This window comes from Haemaphysalis longicornis, unplaced genomic scaffold, assembly GCF_048455015.1.
Source record: "Haemaphysalis longicornis isolate Haplotype H1 unplaced genomic scaffold, Haemaphysalis longicornis Haplotype H1 scaffold_1, whole genome shotgun sequence".
Taxonomy (NCBI): Eukaryota; Metazoa; Arthropoda; class Arachnida; order Ixodida; family Ixodidae; genus Haemaphysalis; species Haemaphysalis longicornis.
In genome coordinates this window covers 420,870,026-420,892,049 of record NW_027526203.1, presented here as the reverse complement: position 1 = coordinate 420,892,049, position 22,024 = coordinate 420,870,026, and the positions used below count along the sequence as shown (strand labels likewise).

At 45.2% G+C, this 22,024-nt stretch overlaps 1 protein-coding gene across 6 annotated transcripts in view; it reads left to right on the top strand.

Annotated features, from left to right (window-relative positions):
• Positions 1-18,768, top strand: part of LOC144155640 (cell division cycle and apoptosis regulator protein 1-like) — a 67,173-nt gene extending 48,405 nt beyond the window's left edge. For all 6 annotated transcript variants that reach the window (XM_077687218.1, XM_077687220.1, XM_077687215.1 and 3 more), the window contains 7 exons: positions 1,556-1,651; positions 2,750-2,837; positions 2,927-3,093; positions 5,707-5,893; positions 7,856-8,086; positions 10,586-10,755; positions 16,005-18,768. In XM_077687218.1, coding sequence (XP_077543344.1) covers positions 1,556-1,651; positions 2,750-2,837; positions 2,927-3,093; positions 5,707-5,893; positions 7,856-8,086; positions 10,586-10,755; positions 16,005-16,085 — 1,020 coding nt within the window. In that variant the 3' untranslated portion in view covers positions 16,086-18,768. The remainder of the gene's footprint in view (positions 1-1,555; positions 1,652-2,749; positions 2,838-2,926; positions 3,094-5,706; positions 5,894-7,855; positions 8,087-10,585; positions 10,756-16,004) is intronic.
• The last annotated feature ends 3,256 nt before the right edge of the window (positions 18,769-22,024 follow it).

The window sequence follows — 22,024 nt, the reverse complement described above, 5'->3', positions numbered from 1 at the left end:
AGTGTATCGGGTTATGCAGATGAAGCTTAGAAGTAGAGCAGCCTAAATTTGGAAAGCTGAATAACTTGTTTCTTGGTCCTGTAATTTACTATGGCCATTATTCCTTTTCGCATCATTAAAAAATCTACTGGTGCTGACACCAGTAATTAAAAACGGAAAAATTCACTTCTGGGCTTTGCCCTGATGTTCGTACCAATGATAAAAAATCATGTGCAGAGATTTGGAGCAGTATTTTGTCCTTAAACTGCATAGGGAATAACAATTTGAAACCTTGGTAGGCCGTGGCTTTTGTGAATAAAGAAAATCATGTTGATGCGTAACTATACTCGGGGACAGCGTTCTGTGGTAGTGTAGTCAAGGCTACAAAGCCGAACCACGCCATTTCACTGTGCAGCTGGAAGTAGTTCAACAAAAATAATTGGTTGGCTGTAACCTAAGCAGTTATTCGTTAATGCCACTAAATTACTTGGCAGAATATGTGAAACAGAGAGCATTATTTTTTCAATTTTCGAATATTTTTGGTTGTGGCCGTCGCCACTGGCGTTGCATAGGTTCCCTTCTGAAAAAAACATGGCGTCTTTGTCGACAACCTTCGGCAGCTCGTCACTTCATTCTCCGCATAGGAACCAAACACTGTCAAAACAAATGAAGCAAATGGTTTTCAAAGTGTACACCCCAGTGAGGCTGATGCAACCGGGACTCTCGGCCGTTTCCACAATCCGTTCGGTTAGCCAGTTTGCCGGCGCGAGCGAGCGCGCGCGTAAGCGCGTGTGCGTGCTGTTCTTTATGTATACTGTGCCCACGCTATGTAAGCATGCTACACATGTTGGTGCTGCTGCCCAGTTTTCAGCTACAGAAGAGTTCACAAATCACTGCATGCCCTCAAAGCTGCAGCGCTGACAAAATCCACTTCACTTGTGAACGATATAGAGTTGGACGGTACAGTCCACGGTCGGTCTGAGTTCTCCGGTCAAAGCATTGGCTTGTGTTTACGAACGAATGAAGTGTAGGGTAGGAGACGCCAATATGCCTGCATGCTTGGTGATCGTGGTTCAGCGCACTCAACCACGGAGCAACATGAACAACGTGAACAACCACAAAGCTCATGCGAAGAAATGAACTGTAAGAAATACGTATCTGTCATGCCGAAACTAAAACCGAAACCAGTTTATCAAGAACTACTTTGGCGTAGTAACACAGAGCAGTTAGCTCCCCCTTTCCCTCCCTCCATAGCTTTCTCTTCATTGCCACAGATAGCTGATCCAGAGTAAAGTCACTCTCATCATGAGCTAAAAATAATGTACATTTTAATGATCAGGCAGATTTATCACAGACTGCTACACAGAGCTTAATTAAGCATTTAATTCTTTTTTTTTGTTAAGCATGCAGTATTGTACAAACCAAAAGTCCTTTGGTTGGTAGTACCACATGCAAGTTTGCAACTCTGCTAACTCTTTTGTTGCATTTATCCTTTTGGCATGATCATCAAGCAACCTGTGCTGTGTTCTAAGTGCTTGTGTCCTGTTGTGCTGATTTGCCCTGATTTTCCAAATAGGAAAAGAAAAAGGATGCTGGAAAGGAATCTGACAAGAAAGTAGAACGGCGCGAGGACCGCAAGTCAGATCGTCGCCCTGATCGGAGGGATCGCAAAGTGAGCATTTGTAACTTTGAAAATCCCCAGTTCTTAAAATCCTTTAGCATTTTGTGTACACCTTTTGTCAAAAAACTTGGATTAAGTCCCCTTGTGTGGGACTAAAAACTTGTGTTTTTAGTCCCCAAGGTGGGGTTTCAGCCTTTAGGTAAGTGTAAACAGTCTAAGATAATTTTTTTTGCTAGATATCTACATTAGGTGGACAGCTACAAAGCATTTGCAAAATAGTTGGGTTTGCTGCACAGCATATTTCGCTGACAGACCACCACATGATGAGTGAGCCATATACAGCTTCACTAATAAAATTCATACATTGTTAGTAGGGGTGTGTGAATAGCGGTTTTTGCTTTTGAAGCAAATAATGAATTTGTTTGTATAGTTGTGAATTGAATTGAATATTCTCCCCTTGAAGCAAATATTTTAACATTTTTAAAATTAAGCTAGAATTAGCAGTTTCTAGCATGCTGCAGTAGCTGGCGTGTAGAAAAATAAACAGCCTATTGAAGAGCATTGGGAAAAAATTTTATCGCATAAAAAAAAACATGAAGAAGCTATCCTGCTTCTTCTAGCTTTATTGATGATATTAAATTTTGTATGTGGCTACTTTCACCTCATGTAGTGGCCCTAACCAGAAGTGTTTCAGTATGAATCTTATGAGGGTGTAACTATATATGTACTAACAAGCTAGGATTGACACAGTTTGCTTAAAAAGTGCAAATGACCTTTCTGTAGACATTCATGTTGCTTCTAGGAAGAAAAATCGGCAGAAGCATACTTGTAGTTAGTAATGAACATTTATTGATCTTAAAAGGGCGAGGAGCAAGAGTGGAAGTGGTCAGTTTCGGTTTTCTCATTGGAAACCGCGAGATATTTGCTTCAATCTGAAGCTGTTCTAACAAAATCATTATTCGCTTCGTATTTTCTTCATGAGCAGAAATCGCTATTTGCACACCCCGTTATGCAACACTGCATGCCATCTTTCTTGGCATACATTTTCAGGTTTCATTGACACTTCTGAGCTGACATGTTGATTGCATAGATGTGAAAGGAGATTTATTACTGCCATTCATGTTCCTTGTATTGTTCTGCTCGACTCAGGATGATGAAAAGAAAAACGACGACCAGGACGAAAGCGATGGTGCTTCAGAGCCCTCGGACGGAGAAGGGGACTCCGAGGAGAACAAAGGTGAGGCTGGGTTCCCTCGACGTCCCAGAGCGAGCCTGGCAGATGGACAGTGAGTGACACTGCGTGTGCCTGTGCGTGCACCTTTTCAGAGAAGAGGCCACGCAAGGAAAACAACCGCACACAGCAGCAGCGCACGGTGCAGCGTCATCTGCTTCTGTCGTTCATATACTTCGACCAGAACCAGTGTGGCTACTTGCAAGACCGGGACCTTGAGGACATTTTCTACATCATAGGCCTCGAGCTCTCCCGTGGACAGGTGAGCAAACGCTGGGCCGCTGCAGTCCCGGGAAGAAGCCATTGCTGGAGCACGTTTGACTGCACGCTAACTCGGGTTCAGACTGCGGGCCCCGTTTGCTCGCCATGCTGCTGAGCAGGAGGACACGGGTGCAGTCCTGGCCACGGTGGCAGTTTTTCTGCTGGAGGCGAAAAGTGGAAGGCCCATGTGAACAAAATTTAGCCCAAGTTAATCTGTAGCCCTCTTAATAAGAGCAAGCCTTGTAGCCTAGGCGTAGCATCAGTGCATATAATCACAACTTTAATTTGAACCAGAACTTAGTATGGTGTGCGCTTCATTTTCAGGATGCTTGTAGGTGGTTTTTTTTTAGAAGTTTGCTCCAGGAAGCTCTTTGCACCTCTTACATACTTGCAGTGAAAAAAACGTTTTTCCTTTCTGCTTCACATTTTTGGTGCATCGTTTTCTGGAGTATGGTTGCCTATGCGTCTGAAACACCGTGTCCAAGGTGCATGCATCAGTGCATGCAGCAGATCTCCAGGTGGTTTAAATTATCCCGTAGCCGATGGCGCAGCCTCGACACTTGAGGCTGAACTTTGTTGATATCTTCTGAGGCAGGAGTGGCGGCTCAGTGCATTGTTGATGTCAAAGTATTTCTCATCTGACACCCACTTCTTAGCAGACCAAAGAAGTAACCAAAAAAACAACCATAATTCGCTGGAATGTTAGCCTCCACTTCAGCTGGGGCGTGACCAAGGATGATCACCTTGAATATTTTGTCAGCCGCTCCTGATTTCATTTGTAAGGTTGTTTGTTTTCAAGTAAAACTCAGTTTTACCCTATTTTTACACCCAGAACATGCTTGAGGAGAATCGGGTTAACCCCGATTTCTCCTCGAATGGACCTTTTCAAAGTAGCAATCAGCTCAATCAGGGGCTGGCGGTCCGCCGTTCTCAACCAGTACTTGCTGGAAGCAAGCCCCACTAACACAGCTTTCGAACTCATTTAGTATTTGCATGGCTCTACCGCTAGCTACCGCTAGCCAGCCCAGGCTGGCGAATGCTGCACTGACATTGTTGTGCCTAGCTAACTGAACCTGTGATGTCGAGAACTTTCTCCCAGCTGAGGTACATTCAAGGATCGGACAGGTCTCTGATGATGGAGACCGACATGTTGCGCATCCAGATGATAATGTATGCAAACAAGGATGTGTAAAAAATTATCAAAATCAAAAGACGAGCTCTTAATGAATAAAACGTATCATTTCGTAAAAGCTATCAGGGCTCTTTACTGTCATCATTACTGGCGAAAAGCAAAAAACGCCTGTGTGTACGAGATTTCGGCGCACGTTAAAGATCCCCAGGTGGTCAAAATTAATCCGGAGCCCTCCACTACGGTGCGCCTCATCACCTGCGTTGCGTCGGCGCGTTAAACCCTACAATCAATCAGTCATCATTACTGACCCATTTCGAAACAAACGGCAAATTTGATAAGTATCTGCTAGAAAACCCAGATGTGCCCCCGATTGCCAGCTTGAAGCAAACATCAATTTTAGTGCGTTGGAGTTAAGAAGCTCGTATACCTACTGATAAGTTAAACCGGGTGTATTACTTAGTACATCCGTAGATTTAACCAGAAAAAACCCGAATTTCTGAATGGTTTAACAGAAAAACCTGATTTCTCCCCAATTATCAGTTTGAAAAATGGCACCCGATTTCTACCCCCGATTTTCAGAAAATATAAAACCCGAAAACGAACTACCCTATTCATTTGTAATGTGCACTGGAGTGTGATGGTCTGTTGTAATTGAAGTGATTTACCATTTGCATTGATACTGTGCTTGTGTGGCATAATCGTTGCTACACCCAAGCATCACATAGTTAAACCTAAGCCAACAATGTCTACCTGCTCTCGTCAGGGTGTCTTTATCTTAATTTTAAATGTCACACTAAGTGTCATGAATTGTGGCCTCAGGCTTGTGATATCCATTATAATGGGCAATGCAGGGGCAAACCAACCTTAGGGAGCTCTGCCTCATGGTAAGCATGTGTGTGTGGGAGGAAGTTAGTTGGAAAAGTCTGTCTGCTACTAGACTCCTGATTGCTCATTACAGTCAGTGTTGGTAATGTGCTTTTACACTTGAGGCAGTGGCCTCTGCTATAGGCCACCTTCACTGGCACTAAGATTATATAAGCAGGACCCCGGGGTTTTCAAGGCTGCTGGGCTCATGCATGAAGGCTTGTGTGTAAAGCTCCGAACCTTGCACCCTATCTGTTTCCAAAAAAGGAAGAGAGAAAGAGAGAAAGGAAAAAAAAAGCAAAGCTCGTAGTCAGAATTCCCTGTTTAAACGCAATTATTTCTTGCCCCCTTTGGCCACAACAGCTGTAAAGGGGGGTTCTTTGAGAATCAGATAAATGAGGTCCCTCAAGGTTGCCAGGCTTATATTTTTCAGACCCTGCACCCTGACCTTTTGTAAAAGCGGAAGAGGACAAAAAGCTCATAGTCAACTACTGTAAACCCAATGACCTCTTCCTCCCCCTCCCTTTGGCCACAACAGCGGGGAAAAGGGGAAGTTGGGGTTGGCTTTGAGAATTGGGTAAATGCGGTGTGTAAACAAAGGCATTTTCTTTGTCCCAGGTTCGCCGGCTGCTTCAGAAAGTCTCCAGGCGTGAAACAGTGCGGTACAGGAACTTGACTGATGCGCCTGTTTGTCCCGAGGATATAGTTGAAGAAGTGCCTGTGGCGGACGAGGAAATGGCAGATGACGAAGAAGGCCCTGGTGCTGAGCAGCCATCAGAGCAAGAGCTGGGAGAACTTGCCTTGGGTATGGGGTGTGGCCACCCTGCGATGGCTGTAGTTGCTTCCCAATACAACAGAGCTGCTGCATTCCTTGTTTTTATACACACAAAGTTGTAACTCCGTGAAATGTTCTTTTTTGGTGCACCTCGGTGTCCCCTTTTTTTTTTGTAATTTTTTTAGGAAAATGTAGACCATTTATAACATAGCCGCTTTTAGTGCGGGACTGAATATAACGCGGGTTTTTCTAGCTACTAGTAGGCCTCCCATAGAAGTCAATGCGTAATTGTACCGCTTATAATCCGGTTGCCCGAAGCACAATACCATTTATAGTGCTGTTTTTTGGCTGGTCCGCTGATCGACCGGTGCAGCTGGGGCATCCTTTTATGGTCGCAAAAAAGAACGGTGAATTCAGCCATTCAACGCAGCCCACACTTTCTTCTCCCCTCTAACTTAGACACAGAAAATAAGTTTGCGTGTTCCGTTTGCGTTCTGAACGCAAACATTTGTGTTCCAAAGTTTGTGCGTTCCGTTTGCGCTCGCGTGGTAACAAGTGCTCTTGCTCTCGGCATACCGCGAAAGATAGCGAGCCCCCCCCTTCCCCTCGGGCGGGCTGAGTTGGTGCGATTCAAACGTGGTGCAGATAAGCAACCACCCTTCCCCTTTTCGAACATCTGGAGATAGCGAGTCTATCCGCGACGCCGGAGGTTTCCACTACCTGTACGTTGTGCTGATAAGCACCTGCCTTCGACGTCGCGAACGCTAGGCGCAGATGAAAAAAAAATCGGGCTTGCGTACTTACCACACTTATCACGTTGTCTCGCTGGCATCAGCCAGGCTGCTCCCCTCTCTAGGGCATCCGTTCTTCTAAGCACTAATAAACACAGATCCCTCAAAAACAAACACACAGTATAAGTTAAAGCCGCGCTCGGTGTTTAGACAATGCAGCTGCGTCTGATGCGGAAAAAAAAAAGGCTAAATAAAGACTGTACTTCCGTTTTTAAGGGGTGCTAATTTGACTGATGATAACAAAGAATGATTGAAAGGTAGCTTACGATATGGTTGGATTCGCGCATGTTTTGTTATAGTGGGTACCGCCAGAGTCCTTCAATGCTTCTCTGGTCATGAAACTCCCGGCTAAATTTCGTACGGGGACAAAGGCTACTGCGAGGGGCGCAGCCACAGATCGGGGGGCATCGGGTGGCCGCCGCTGCTCTGTAGCCAGAGCGGCAGGAAGGAACGCAGTAGCAGCATGCCCGTTCGCACCAAATTTTTTTGCCACTCACAAAATGATAAGTCCATTTGAGCGGCCCACGGTACGTAAAGCGAGAGCACACTGCTGATAAGGCGGCGGGCTTCTGTTTTATGTTACTCCGTGGCTCGTTCCCTGCCAAACGCGCTCTGACCACGCCCCCGGGTGCCCTCCGATCAACACCAGCGCCGCGGCGCGGCGCGGCAGCGCACGAAGCTCTCCCATAGCGTGACGGCGAAGTTTCATGACCAGAAAGGCATTGGAGGGCTCTGGTACCGCTTATAGTACGGATTTTCGGGGCTTCTTCGGATACGTTATAAGCGGTGTACACTGTATATATTTTTATAGCAAAATCGTATAGTTATGTTCTTTCATGAAGGTGTAAATTTGTATTAATTTTAAAGGAGTACTCAGCCCTGTTGCAACTCCATGTTAAAAACCTCCATAATTTGAATTTTTTTTTCTTTTCTTAGACACAAAAAATCATGAATGCCAAGAAAAGGTTTTACGAAACCACTTTTTAACAAAGAAACTTCTAGATTTGCTAGCTTCATTCTAGCTGAGAAGTGAAGAAGTTTTCGTACAAACTGGGAGGGTATAACTTTTATGGATGTGGCTCAGAGTGCGACGATTGAATAGGGCCTTGCGCTTGTCTGATCTGTGGAACTGTCGTTTGTGCATGCCAAGATGTAGACGGGGGTGTTCACGGGGTGCTCTGATTGTGCCGCCCACCACCAGGCAACCGGGTGCTCCTGTCGAAGCGCGAGGCGGCTGGTGGCCCTCATCCTGCAGAGGTGTGCGCCAGTGGCGACTCGGTGGCCGCCCTGCCTGGTGGCACTGCGGGGACCAGGATGGTGTTCCATGATGGAGCCCTGCTGGACGTGGCCAAGCTGCTGCGCCAGGTGGAGCGCAGCGAGAGGGCCCGCACCAGCTCGGAGACTCGACTCAAGGAGCTCATCGAGGCCTTGGGTCAGTGGCACATGCTTGTCCTTGTCCACTTACAAATGAAGATGGGGGGCTGCCTTGACTGGAGATTTGGCAGGAGTAGGGTGGTTATGATCATAGAGTTTCTCACTAACTCACCTAGAGTGGAATCTGGCGCTAGCGTCAACGTGATTCGGCGAAGGCGCTCTACGCCTCCATGAGTGCCGCCATAGTGTGTAGTTCGGCCGAAAGTTCGGCGTGGCATGACCGGCAACGACTTTGTGGCTACGCAAATTGAGTTTTTGTTTAAAAAATTGCTGCCAAAAGTGCCGCTGTTAACAAATTTTACTTTATATAAAACGCTGTGTTCTAGTGCTTAAATTAAGAACTGAATTTGAGGGTAAGAAAGAAAAACAAAACAAGAGTCCTGCATATGGCTCACGCCGCCAGATACAGCGGGCGTTCCCGGATATATTTTTAGATTATTACATACTCCAAGCTGAATGAGGTTTTCTTTGGTTTCTTGTAATGTTAAGCTGATAAAAAATATTTAGGTTGTCCTAAACAGTGTTCTTGCTTCCTCTCAATACAGTATCATTATCATGTGCTACGCGTTTTGGCAGACGAAGCGGATGCAACATAGAGATGCAAGAATGATGCAATCGCGTCGTAATTATTTGCTTTGTCCGGGCAGATATAAATAAACTTAGAGGCGGAGCCTATTACCGCAAGTAAGTCTTCAAGCACGTGCGAAAGCATTATGAAATTTCATGAATGCGTTAAATGGCAAATAAATACTGGCTTGTCGAGTAGCTATGTATGTTGCCTCATTGCGCCTGGCCAAGGCAGTGCATGCTTCAAGGAGTAAGTAAACGCAGCGGCGGCGACGAGCGATGCGAAAATCATAACTGAATGTGTGCAGAAAACGGATAGTGTGGCCTAGCGCAGCTTATTTTGTGGCTGTAGTGTGGGCGGCGGCGGCAAGCGGTATGATGTGGTATATAACAGGCCGCTGGGACCCTCGCTCGCTTTTTGCTGGCCAGAAGCAGCCCACAAGCGAGCGGCAGCGGGGATACAGTGAACTGTAGCGACGAGCGACGACGACAGAGGACATTGGCGGCAGTGTATTAATTTATTTTCGCTTGTCGCTGTCACCCAGTGCACTCTGCTGTTGTACCTTTTGAGTTACGTTTTCGGCGTCGCTTGTCGCCGTCACTGCATGTGAAACTCGCCGCTAACGCGAGCACATACGTTAAGTGCTAATCACGCTGTTATTTAGACATATCTGTGATAGCCATGGATTGAATGCCAGAAAGTGGCATCCCGAAAACGGAAAAGCATACCGAAAACAGAACTCAAGCACTTCCGAGCCGAGAAGCCTAATCCATAGCCCTTTGTACTAGCCACTTGCTGCCAATTCGATTCGCACACTACCCACAATTCCCATGTCGGCGTGCGATCGCAGCCACACTTTCCGCTCTAGGTAATATTGAGAAACTCTATGGTTATGATAATTAAGTAGTAAATATATAATGTACGGAATGACAAAAAATGTTTGCAACTCAAAAATAGTGACATGGGCTGACAAACGTCCTAGGGTCTAGCCTGTTTTGGTTGTGTGTTGAAAGAATGAAAATTTAAGAGAATCCAAGCTCACACCGAAGTGAACAGTATGAAATAAATCAGCATATCTCATTATGTGCCGTGAAGAATACAAGAACGGAATGGGGGCTGCTATATAAGTAAAGCCATGTGCTGCCCTGTGCTCCCGGGAAAACATGCCTGTCACTCGCGCCAGCATGGTAAAGCCCGAAATAACCGCGGCTTAGCTTATGATGAAAGGAAGAGGCTGTAGTTGTAGCGGTCTGATTGCCTTCTTTTGGACAACTTGCAGCATGGGAAATGAGGCAACTAGAATACCAGGGCCTTTGCTAGGGTTTTGATAAGGGTTTTGCTAGCAGTTACTCAGGTGAGCTTGGGAGGGCAAGTTAATCCACCCATTGCCCGCGAGTTAGCTGGGATGTTTATAAAGGCCCAACTGGGAGGGGTAGTCTAACAAACAGGTTCAACTCTACTTGGCCACACTCCTCAGAACAAAGCCATTGCTGCAGAGCCTAGCTGCAACGAGGGTTAAAAATTCACGTATGAAGTCGTGCAAAATGTCGTGGTACTAAGAGCATTCTTTCTTCAACGCTGTGCATCGGGCTGGATGTTTACATGTGCAGTGTCCGATTTCTTTGACTGGGGCATTTTCGGTGATTTTTTTTTTCTTTCTTTTTCTTTTAATTTTCAGTTCCAGTGTTTATCACAGCTAGCATATTTCAGTAGTAAAGCTGTGTTAACGATTTGCTAGGTACTGTGTTGCATATGTTCAATCACATGGGCACTCTTCAGCAAGCCACAGTGGTTCCCAGACATTAGAACATAGAAGCAGGCTATTTGGTACATGATTTTAGGATTTAAAATTGTCTATTGTCTGGCTCAGGAGCAGTTCTTACTGACACGGGTCACTTGCATGTGCTATTTTTTCTTGCCCCCTCTTAGCTGAGGTGCGAGAGTCGTGGGAGGCATCACGTCAAGAAGTGCTGAAGACGCAAATGGATTTGGAGCAGACACGTCGCCAGCTTGTGACCACTGAGGATGACCTGTGCTCGTCGCGCAAGACTGCTCAGGAACTGCGGTTGGCTTTGCAAAACTGCCGGCAACATTTGCAGGTGAGCCTGTGTGAAGTGTTGGCAAAGCTATTTCAACTCTTTCGTTCCATACAAGTTATGACCTATGTAACAATGATGTGTCAGCTGGTTAGCTTGGGTGATTTTGCTGGAATGTACACCCGGGCCAAAAGTTTGCAGCACACAATTTGACAGTCAAAGTCAATTTCTGCGCTGCCTTGCTACATATCTCCTGCTATACATATGGTGATGATGCTCTGAAGCATGAAGCTTCACGTACAAGTACAAATAGATTGCCGAACCATCAGACAGCAGAGTAATTACTTTATTGATTGATTGATTGTAGGGTTTAACGTGCCAGCACTACACAGGCGATGGGGCGCACCGTAGTGGAGGGCTCCGGATTAGTTTTGGCAACCTGGGGATCTTTGACGTGTGCCGAAATCTCGTACACACGGGCGTTTTCGCTTTTCGCATGCATCAGAAAAGCGGCCGCCGCGGCCGGGAATCGAACCCGCGTCCTCGGGCTCAGCAGCACACCGCCATAGGCACTGAGCCATAGTGGCGGGTGAGTAATTAACTTTAAATGTCGAAATCACATCTTGGAAACTTTTCCTGGGTGTACATTTTCATTCAAGGAATTGGCCTTTGTTGTAGGAAAAAGATGGTGCTACAAAATGTTGCAGTACTTGTAGAACCTTACCCTTTAACTCTCCCAGGGTCAATACATACATGTACGTCCCCTGCAAACACCTTCAAAATGGTCAATGATATACATGTACGTCATCGCTTGTATGTTTAAAAAGCGAGCCTTTTTCGATCATTTCTCTCTCTTGGCATGTGCTGCCACACTGCGGAAATACGTGAAATTTCTTTCTTGTGCCAATGGTTCTTTTTTTTTTTCTTTTCTTATGCTTTACTACAGCAGTGCATGGGCGAGCGCATCCAGTCATGCGCTCGTGCACAGCAGCTAGTTTCAGTTCCGTCCTCCGGGCGCTTCCCGCTTCTTGCGCCTGTAAAACTATTGCGCTTCTCCCCCTTCTTGCACATATTTTTTTAGAATTTACTTGTGTTACTCATGAATAAACGACGTGTATGTAACAATGCAAACGATTTTTTCGTCACTCTATGGTCACCCTAAAAAAAATTACAATTTTTTCTTGAAATAGATTCGTCCGAAGATGCAATAAAACAGTCGGTCCTGGGGTGCCGCATTTGGCAAAAAAATTTGACCCTAAAAGGGTTGAAGTTTAGACACCACTAAGACAGTATACTACTTTGCTTTATTCGAAAGATTGGGCACTTCATAACCTACGACAGCTGTGGTCTGTGCAAAACAATGTGTCCATTACTAGGAATTTCAATTTGAAAGGACATATTTTAAGCTTCCCACTTCTTAATCGCCTCATGACGTACCTGAGCAATAACGTGACCATAGGTTTCGTGCAATCTTCAGGCAGTGAATTTCAAGTGCAGGTTTATGCTGACTAGTGTTGGGCAACCTGAGCCTAAACTCAACTCTGTGTTTTAATGGGAAAGCGACGGGCACCCCAAGTTTTTGGTATGCCTTCCAATTTCGGCAGCGCAAGGTTAGACAGGACTGAGTGGCACTTTCGTGGTACTCTGTTGCAAGAGCCATGCAGAGAGGGTGCGTCCTTGATAGTTTTGCATTTAACAGCACCAGCCAGTGCGTCAGGCTGCGGTGGTGCCATCTGACGAGGCCCACTGAACTTTGTTATGAAAGAAAGAGCACAGCAGTGCCTTCTGGCTTCCTTCAGTGCCTTCTTGTCTGCTAGTTGGGCTCAACTCCATGAGAATTGAGGCTACAAAAGGCTTTATTGCCCGTCTAGCAAGCTAATGCATGACAACTGAGGCCACAGTCCACAGCGCGGCGCAGTGAAAACGTCGCCGATGGTTCGGTTGACTCAATGGGAAGTCCGAAGGATGTGCTCGGAGGCAGGTGAAGTCGACAAAGTGAGTTTTAATCCATAGTCAGTGAAAATCTACTCTATGTACAAGGGGAGCAGCTGTCCTGAGCTTTTGGGTGAGAGGCTGGGTCTCTACAAGCTTGTGAAGCCACGAGCTCACTAAGCCATCTCAGGCTGCCTACTTTGTCCGTCTCCTAATAGGAGGCTCGCCTAGTCTCGTGGTTGGGGAACCTGACATTCGTTGTGCCACTGTGCGGCACGGAGCAAGAACAAGGCAGGAGGGAAAACGCAGCTTTCTAGGGCGGCCAGATAACATCACAAGCGCTTGGCTGAGGTTAAGCTAGTGGCATCTGTCGCGGGAGAAGCTACCTAGCCGCTGCAATTGGCATTCCGCTGCGCAGCCACAGAGTGAATTGCGACTGCTATCATTTCGTCCATCAGGTGCCGCTACAGTCCTCTTTGCCATCACTGCTACGTAGCTTTATAGACCGCGTTGGTTTTCGTTGACATTATCTGGTCGCTCGCCCGCACCAGCCGCAATGTGCCATTACCCCTCCTACACAGGGTGTTTCAGCTATCATGCACCAAGATTTAAAAAAAGAGTAATGGCGTTACTCGAAGAAAACCTAGTGCATAGTGTTTGCAGTACTGTGGAGAAGCGGACAGTAATTTTTTCGTTAATGAGACCTAATTAACTAATTGTAATTAATTATCTAAGTCGAGAAGTACTGTCCTGATCGCTAAAGTGTCAATGAGGCACTTGTAGGTACCCACGTGGGGCATCTAACTGCGGTATTTTCAGCGACGAACTAATTGCGTACTCATTTATTCTGACTGATAAAGAAAACCCACGAAATATGAAAAATATAACGTGACGGCGCCCCCGCGCGCAACGTAAAGCAACGCCCTCAGACAGGCTGCCTCTGAGTTAGCCAGAATGAAATAAACAAAAGAAAGAAGAAATCGCGACCGAGTTTGTGCCTTATCTGTCATACATGCCCTGCGAAACTTGCTGCTGTTGCTCCTTCCCTGCATGCCATTATCAAGGTGATGCGCTGTCTCTTCGGGCAGGTAACATGCGAAGCAGTTGCTTTCAATCAACTTATTTGGGGGCGTTGCTTTACGATGCGTGCCAGAACGCCGTCACGTGGTATTTTTTATGTTTGGCGGGTTTTCTTTATCAGTCAGAATAAATGAGTACGCAGTTAGTTCGTCGCTGAAAATACCGCAGTTAGATGCCCCTCGTGGGCACCTGCAAGTGCCTCATTGACACTTTAGTGATCAAGAACAGTACTTCTCCAGTTCAATAATTATTACAAATAATTAATGAAGTCTAACTAAAAAATTACTGTCCACTCCTCCACAGTACTGGAAAGATTAGGCACTAGATTTTCTTCGAATAACGCCATTAGTCTTTTTTTAAATGTTGGTGAATGATAGCTGGGACACCCTGTGTATATTTTTGCTCTGTGCCATGTGGCTAGACTATCAGCAGAGGAAGGTCCCAAGGGAAGCCACCCTGTGAAGCTCAACACCTTGGTAGTGGGAGAGAAAGGTCTCCAGGGGGGGAAGAGGATGCTCACGGGAGCAGCAAGCTGATCAGCTGGCACAAGAGGGCATGTTGCACACTGTGCTGCAGCCCGCTAGCCCTTGCACCAAAGACGGCAGCCCCATCCTAAGCATGGCATGGGGACACACGTGGTCCCCACAGCCCGCACCGCTTCTTGATGGCAAACACCTAATGGGGACCGTGGCTCTCCACAATTTCCACACAATCCACTGTGGTGATGACAATTTTGTTTCTTCTAAAAATAGCAGCACTTCAATTGTTGGTTGAAAATTCGAGATAAGTTAGTTTTCTGTCTTGCCAGGTATGACCACGGCTGTGCATTTATAGTTTTGTAAGCATGCCTGGTTTCATGGTTACCACATTATGTGACGCATTTGAAAAGTGTTATTTCACTATAGCTAGAGGGACCAGATTTTCAGAGCTCCAGGTTAGGACACCTCTGATAGATGCAGGGGTGGTGTTAGCTTTGAGAGACGGTACAGAAAATCTTCTGTGTTTACAAAGAGAGGGCTCTTTGGTTTCATACTTACCATAGCATCAGTTGCTGGACATAGGCAGTTACTTGTTTCACTTAGAATAAATATTTCGTAAACTGTGCGTTTTATCGCTTTCACATATAACAGTTGCAATTTAGGCTGAATGGTGTGTAATCCATGATTTAAAAATAAATAAGGTGCATTAAATGGGCTAAAGGCCGTCTTTTGTCACCAATTTGTATCCTACTTCACATGTTGCATCACCATTCCATGATCAGTTAGTTATTCTTGGAAGAAAGGCAACCCTGGAACAATGCAAACACTGCCAGACTTGGCAGTCTCGTTGATACAGTCACATCTGGTAAGAATTTGTGTGGCAAAAATTTGAAATATTCTTAGATTGAAAGGTTCTTGGTATTCTTAAACTGGACTGAAGTACATGCACATACCACCTGCCTGTACTTTTACTGTTCTGAATGCTTCTTGCAAAATGGCGGCAAAAATCCTGCATTACTCAACTTGCATCCATCTCATTGCTTTCTGGAAAAACTTTCACGCTTGTCGGAAAAGTAGCATAGCGGGGCATACATTACTATCGTGTGGTTGCACGTAAAGTCAATCGTGTATGCAGTACTCTGCACATGGACTACCGAGCTGGTGATGTCCTGTTAGCAAAAAGCACAGTCTACGACAAGGCAGATCCATCTTGGCTCGGTGGCTAAAGCGTTGTGCTGCTGAGCCCAAGGACGCGGGTTCGATTCCCGGCTGCGGAGGCCGCTTTTCTGATGAAGGCGAAAAGCGAAAACACCCGTGTGTGTGAGATTTCGGCGCACGTAAAAGATCCCCAGGTGGTCAAAATTAATAAGGAGCCCTCCACTATGGCGCGCCTCATCGCCTGCATTGCGTCGGCGCGTTAAATCCTTCTATCAATCAAATCATCTTCTCAGGAAAGCTGACAAGTGTCTGAAAATAAAATGCGCAGACAGCAATCAAAACTCTGAATTTATTTTTGCCTCCCACATTACGAACAGCTCGTGGCTGGAATTTTTTAGATTTACAGTCAGACAAATGCCACCAAGAACTGAGCACTTGTGCGCTACTTGCGCGAGGCCACATTTTCTCCCTTTGCTGTTGCAGCAGTGACCACTCAACAGTGGAACTGAGCTTGTGAAACTGCCTCACACGAATACAGTCAATTCTCACTACTTCTAGCCCACAAGATATTCCGAGACTTGAAATTTGGTTGTATTCTCAAAATGCCACCTGCAAATGAAAATTGCTTACTGTTATGCCCTTCCCCCTTTCTCTTTTTTCCAGGCTACTCTGGGAAGCCTGGAAACAGTACTGGGGCGGAAAGAGCATAGGGGAGACGCCAAGAAAGAGACAATCGACGACTAAACCCTCAGATGGACCCCACTCCACCTCACGCCACCTCCACCCGTCACCCCCCTTTTTTCCCATTCTTGTATCATTTTTTGTTTTTCTCTCTCCTTCTTTTTTTCCTGCATTGCAGCACCCTTTGTTGTGGACCATTACTGATGCATGCGTTGAAAAATTACCGTTAAGCTGTGTGTAGAAGTGCGCGACCGTTGCTTGTATTGTATTGCAACCATGTTTAGTTCTGGTAGAGAGGAAGTGGCACGAAAGCATTTTAGTGCTAGCTCATGTCTTTTTGATGTGGTCTCCTGCATTGATTCTTTTTTTTTTCTTTTAAGTGCTGTGTGAGGAGACACACCAGGCTAGAAATTAGTTGTCAAAACCTTTTTGCATATCTTCCATACCAGAAAGAGCTGATGGACCTATAGACCTACCTTGATGCCTGTAGCAACATGGCGTGGTGGCCACTACTAGTGACCGAAACTGTAGGCGTTCACCACAGGGATACCTGAGGTTTTTTATCCGCAGTTATTTTGATGACCATTGCTGCTTTTGCCAGCTCATCTCTAAGACTTCGGGCTGTGAGGGAGGTCTGTAGGTTGAAATTTGGCATAGGAATAGATTTGGTTCTGGCCAGTGTTCACTCAAAGTGCAGGCATTACATCTGTAGAGATTGTATTAGTTACATTTGTTGTGGGGGGGTGGAATAGATATTTAATTTGGGACTGCATTAAATCTGCAAAGGTGTGCAGACTCGTAAAAAATGTCCTCCTGTCAGCCATGTGACTGAGCATGCATTAGCATGCTTGAAGGGAGACGCCGCTGTAAGTTGGAAATTTGAAGGACGCAGAATGTGATTTGAAAGGTTTCAAAGAAGCCACGGGGGAAAAGGCCCCTTATTTGATGCCGTTGTTGCTGGGATCTCTCAAGTTGACTGTCATAAATGTGTGCTGGCAAAGCTGCCTGTCTAAGTGCTTTCCATTTAACATTTAATGGCCATAGCATTTAGGAGCTTGAAGTGTTTCACATTTTATTCAAATGCCCTACCATGCTGTGCAACTTGCCTCCCATGCACCTGATAAAGGCCATGAAAAAAGTGATGGGGGGGTTTGGAAAAGGGGTGGGGGGGGGGGGTAATTTATGTAAAGGCTAAAAATTGAGCACTGCAAGATATTTATTGATAGCCCATCCCTGTCTGTGGTGGCTGGCAGTCAGTTGTTACAAAATGCTTGCTTCCCTATGCGGGACTGATATTTTGATGAAGGCAAAAAAAGGCTCATTAAATGTCTCCCCAGTGACGAAACAAACACGTAGGCTTCTTTGTTTTTCGTCACTCGTCTCGTGTTGAAAACACGCGGACAAATTACAAAAAGGGGGAACAGCAAAAAGGACACATGCCTTGCAGGCCCACCTAAAGCACTGCACAATTGTGTGGCTGTGCTCAATTGTTTTGTAAATTCATTGTTTGACCCCACTCTCCTTGTTAATACGCAAGCTTACCTCCATGTTAGGCATTGTTCAGATTATTTTTTTTTTTTACCCTCTTTTGTTAGGAACTGTCCTGAATTCTGTTAATTTTTTGTTAGACCTTTAACTAAAGGCTTCCTTGGTTGTTAATGACGGACTGTCCTAAATCTTGTTATGTTAGCTTTTGGGCCACTCCCCCCCCTTCCCTGCCTCATTTTTTTTCTTGATTAGTGTTAAAACCATTAATAGGACCAGTCAACCTCTGCAGCTGTTACCTTGTTGCCTTGTGTGCACACTCTAGTGCAGTCTGGAAAAAAAAGGTTTTACCCCCACCTGTTTGTCTAGAAATAGCAGTGGCTAGACAGGCTGCACTAGGTCATAAACTGGAAATTATTGCAATGGTGTGAGTAATGTTAAAGTTCCAGCCAAGAAGGGGAAGGTGCTGGGCCAGTATTTTTTTCATTTTTGCCTAAAAGTTCCGAGTTATTTAAAATTTGACCATTCGTCCAGAAAATCGACCGAGGAAAGTAAAAACAAGCGTATGATGCCTGTGGCGCTTTGCCTTGCGACATGAAATGCTTTCAGCTTTAGAGACGAGCAATGCTTCTGCCAGGTTTTGCTGCAATTCTGATGCCAGAGCACTGTTGTTATTTGAGAGGTTGCAGACAAAAAAAAAGCAATGTCATGTTTGGGCTCTCTACAGGGAAATTTGGGGAAGTTCGTATGTTCCAAATTCTGGTGTGAATAAAATTTGCTTAACAGTTACAACGTTAACCTTGCTTGTCATGCTGAAAATGTTCCTTGGCAATGAAATTTGTTATAAACTTGTTTTTAAGCACCCACTGTATGCCGTCTGGACGGTCATACCAGATGAGGTTGCTCCATCTCTGCTTTGTCGAGTGTGAGATCATGGCATCTTTTTGTCTCCTAGAGAAGTGTCATATAGAAGTTCCTTCTAAATTTGTTTGTGCGGTCATGCTAGACAAGGTCTCTCTACCACTCTGTGTTTTCTCTTCTTCTGGCATTTTGTCAGGTGTAAGATGATGGCATTTTTTGTCAAAGTGTCATAGAAGCTCCTTCTGAATTGATGGGTGGTTACTGCTGTGCTGTCTTCTAGGGTTTTTGTTTAACACTTTACTCTTTTGTTGAAAGCTTTATACACACATAGTGTGTTTTGTTTTGTTTTGTTCAGTGTCCAGTGTACAATGTATGCATTAAATATTTTTTGCACCCTTTCTGTCTGATGGTGAATCTTTGAGCAGGTGTTAACAGGGTGGCAAAATTGCCTGCAGCAAGGCCGACTACCATTTTTCTCTCGCAACAACACAGAACATTGCTGAGTAAGACATTTTTTTTTTTCAAGACTGGAAGATCATTCCACCACATATGACCGACTTATTTGCTGAAAAGAAGAAAATTGTTTTTGTAGGTACTTGTGCCATCAGTCAAGTAAGTTAATTGGCATGCATGGCATCCCCGGTCCTGCCCTCCCCTTGTAGGTGAGCGCATACAAAAATTTGCTGAAGGTAAAACTTGTCACAGTAAAACTTGTCACATGGTGTGGTCCGCCATGCCTTTGGTTCGTATTTCTTAGATGGGTGAATAAGTGTGCACAAGCCCGAAAGTGTGGCTGCAAGGCAATTTAGTGGCAGTAGTTTGCTTAGAATTGCTGGGCTACAGTGGTGTATCAGAAAAAAACAATAGGTGTGATGCATAATTAAAGTACTAGAGGGCGAACAAAACAAAGAGGGAAGTTGTTTCCATGTTGACGACTTCGCTGCTAGTAGTGGTTGGCTGCTGTGGTTGGTCTTCTCGAAACACGAGAAAAGCATTGAACGAATGTGTTAAGGAGTGGCCAAATATTCTTGCCAGATACGAACCAGGACTTTGCTGCTAGTAGTGGTTGGCTGCTGTTGTTGGTCTTCTCGAAACACGAGAAAAGCATTGAACGAATGTGTTAAGGAGTGGCCAAATATTCTTGCCAGATACGAACCAAGGCAGATCTTCAGTGCTGGTGAGACTCCTTTTTTGGAAAGTGCTGCCGCTTTGCACTTCACACCAGCAGCAATGCAGGTAATGGCATCAAATGGAACAAAGCCCGTGTGAAGGTGCTTCTGGCCGCCTAGTCGCATCGAACACGGGACTAGGACAAAGAGGACAGGACGGGCGGGGTGTCATCTCATCAGCAATCGTACTATGTGCAGTCGTGGACAAATGAAATGCAAACAGGAAAATATGAACCAGAACACGCAAATAGCACGATTTATTTCCATGCAAATCAAACTGACGTGTGGCACAATTACAAAAGTTGGGAAATGCGGCTTTCTAAATATACCAATAGCGCACCAATATTGGACCTCAACGAACAGTAGTATATTTCAACTGTACACGTTCTGGTTCATATTTTCGTGTTTGCAGTTCATTTGGCTGTGACTGTACAGCAGATGAGCTGCAACTCTTGCATGAGGGCATCACCTGTGCCTTTACAGCTGCTCAAAGGAAGGATGGACGAGCCCCGTCTATGCGCTCTCATGTGTGAGGAGTTGGAAATTAGCCTTTTGGGTGCAACACAGATGCTACAGGCTATGGGAGAATCTGTAGGGTGAAACTGTTGCAAATTGTCTCTGGCGTGTGTTGGTGAATCAAAAGGATGACACTCAGCTGCAGACCAGTCCAAACAGTCTTGACAATGTGGGGCCAGATTCTTGCATTCTCTGGCTGCTGCAGCAAACAGCATGACAAACTACTTTGTCAGTGTTGGCGCACAGCAGGGGTCACTGCACAATTGACTATGGAGCAGTTGAAGCCACTAAAGCTTATGCCTGTGATGCTGAAGAAGACAACAACACTGTGCCAATGTTCAGCCAACTAGTGGCTGCCATGGTACTGTACCACTATTATATAGTGTGATTGAACGCAGTTGACTACCTTTTATCATCGTCTATACGCATGGTGCTCCATGACTATCGTAGCTTAAAGGCTCTTTACGGGATTGGGCTGCTGCTAACCAAATAAAACGTTTTCTCACCTTCAACCAAGCCTTTTCACCAGAGTCCCTAATATAAAATTGTGCATATACCCAAAACAAGCCGATATACAGGTCGGCTGAATGAGTAATACGGAGCTCAATGAACCGTTTGTTGAAAAAAAAAAACTGCTGCAGAATATCGGCTTGTTTTGGGTATATGCACATAATTTTATATTAGGGACTCTGGTGAAAAGGCTTGGTTGAAGGTGAGAAAACGTTTTATTTGGTTAGCAGCAGCCCAATCCCGTAAAGAGCCTTTAAGATACGATAGTCATGGAGCACCATGCGTATAGACGATGATGTTCTGATGATGAAATGGCACAGTCGGACAATGCAGGGCAATGCTTACAGAAGTGTTGGCACTTGCAGTGATTCACCGGCACTCACAATATGCTGAACTGTGGTTATATCAAGCTTTTTAATGAACATTGTGCTATTCAATAAATGATGTTCGACTGTACCTTGCTCACCAGTGCTAGAGCTCTTCTGATGGGCCGAGGTAGCCGCTACTGTGCTGTTTTTTTGGGCAATAATGGGCATAGCATGCATAATAAAATATAAATAAATATTCTGAAGCCTCTGCGAAAAATTAACACTCAGAGCATGCACAGTTGGAGCGTTCAGTACAACTGAAGGGAGCTGCAATAAATTTCTCTGTGTTTCAAACTGTACTGCGCTCCAGCTCGCAGCCGAATGAACTGAAATTAGCTTCTCCGAAGGAAAGTTTGACATCCACCTAAATGCAGCCGTGCAGCTCAGTTGGTACAGCGACTGCTCTGGTTAAGCGGTGGTCCCGGGTTCGAATCCTGGACCAGGACGAATTTTTCTTCAGCTGCGAAGTTTCTGAGAAAGCTGTATAGCTTTCCTTTGTAGCCGCACGGCTGCATTTAGGTGGATTTCAAACTTTCTTTCGCAGAAACTTACTCCACCGTGGGGATTTCCCCTAAATCTGGTCGATTAAAATTAGCTTCATTTCCAACAACACCAAGAAGGCGTGGTGCTGCCAAATTTTGAATGTCCTACTGTTACAATAAGGGCAGAGGCTTGAATAAACTGCCTGCTGTGATTAAATTAAAATCTGAAAGTTGATGCTTGTTTGTCGTGTGATATTTTGACCTGTGCTTTGGGGTAATCCAAAGCAGGTTAGCCAAGCACAGGAGGAACCTTCAAATGCAGTCGACACAGACCGTGCTCCAAGAATTGAAAAATTTAGGGCAAATACTGCTGCTCACTGAGGCCATTTTTGGCTGTCTTGCACTGTTGCATCTGGCAGGTCTTTTGAGGTGCATTTTCATGTTGACGTGTCGGCTGGTGGTACACTTTTTTTTTCTTGCTTGAACGGTTAACTAAATTTGCCATTCACCTCTTCGAGATATTTCACTCATTTATTGAAGCTTACATTTAAGTCAAGTCTGTAGCCACATATCCAAAGCGCTGTAGTGGAACATACGGCAGACTTGTCCAA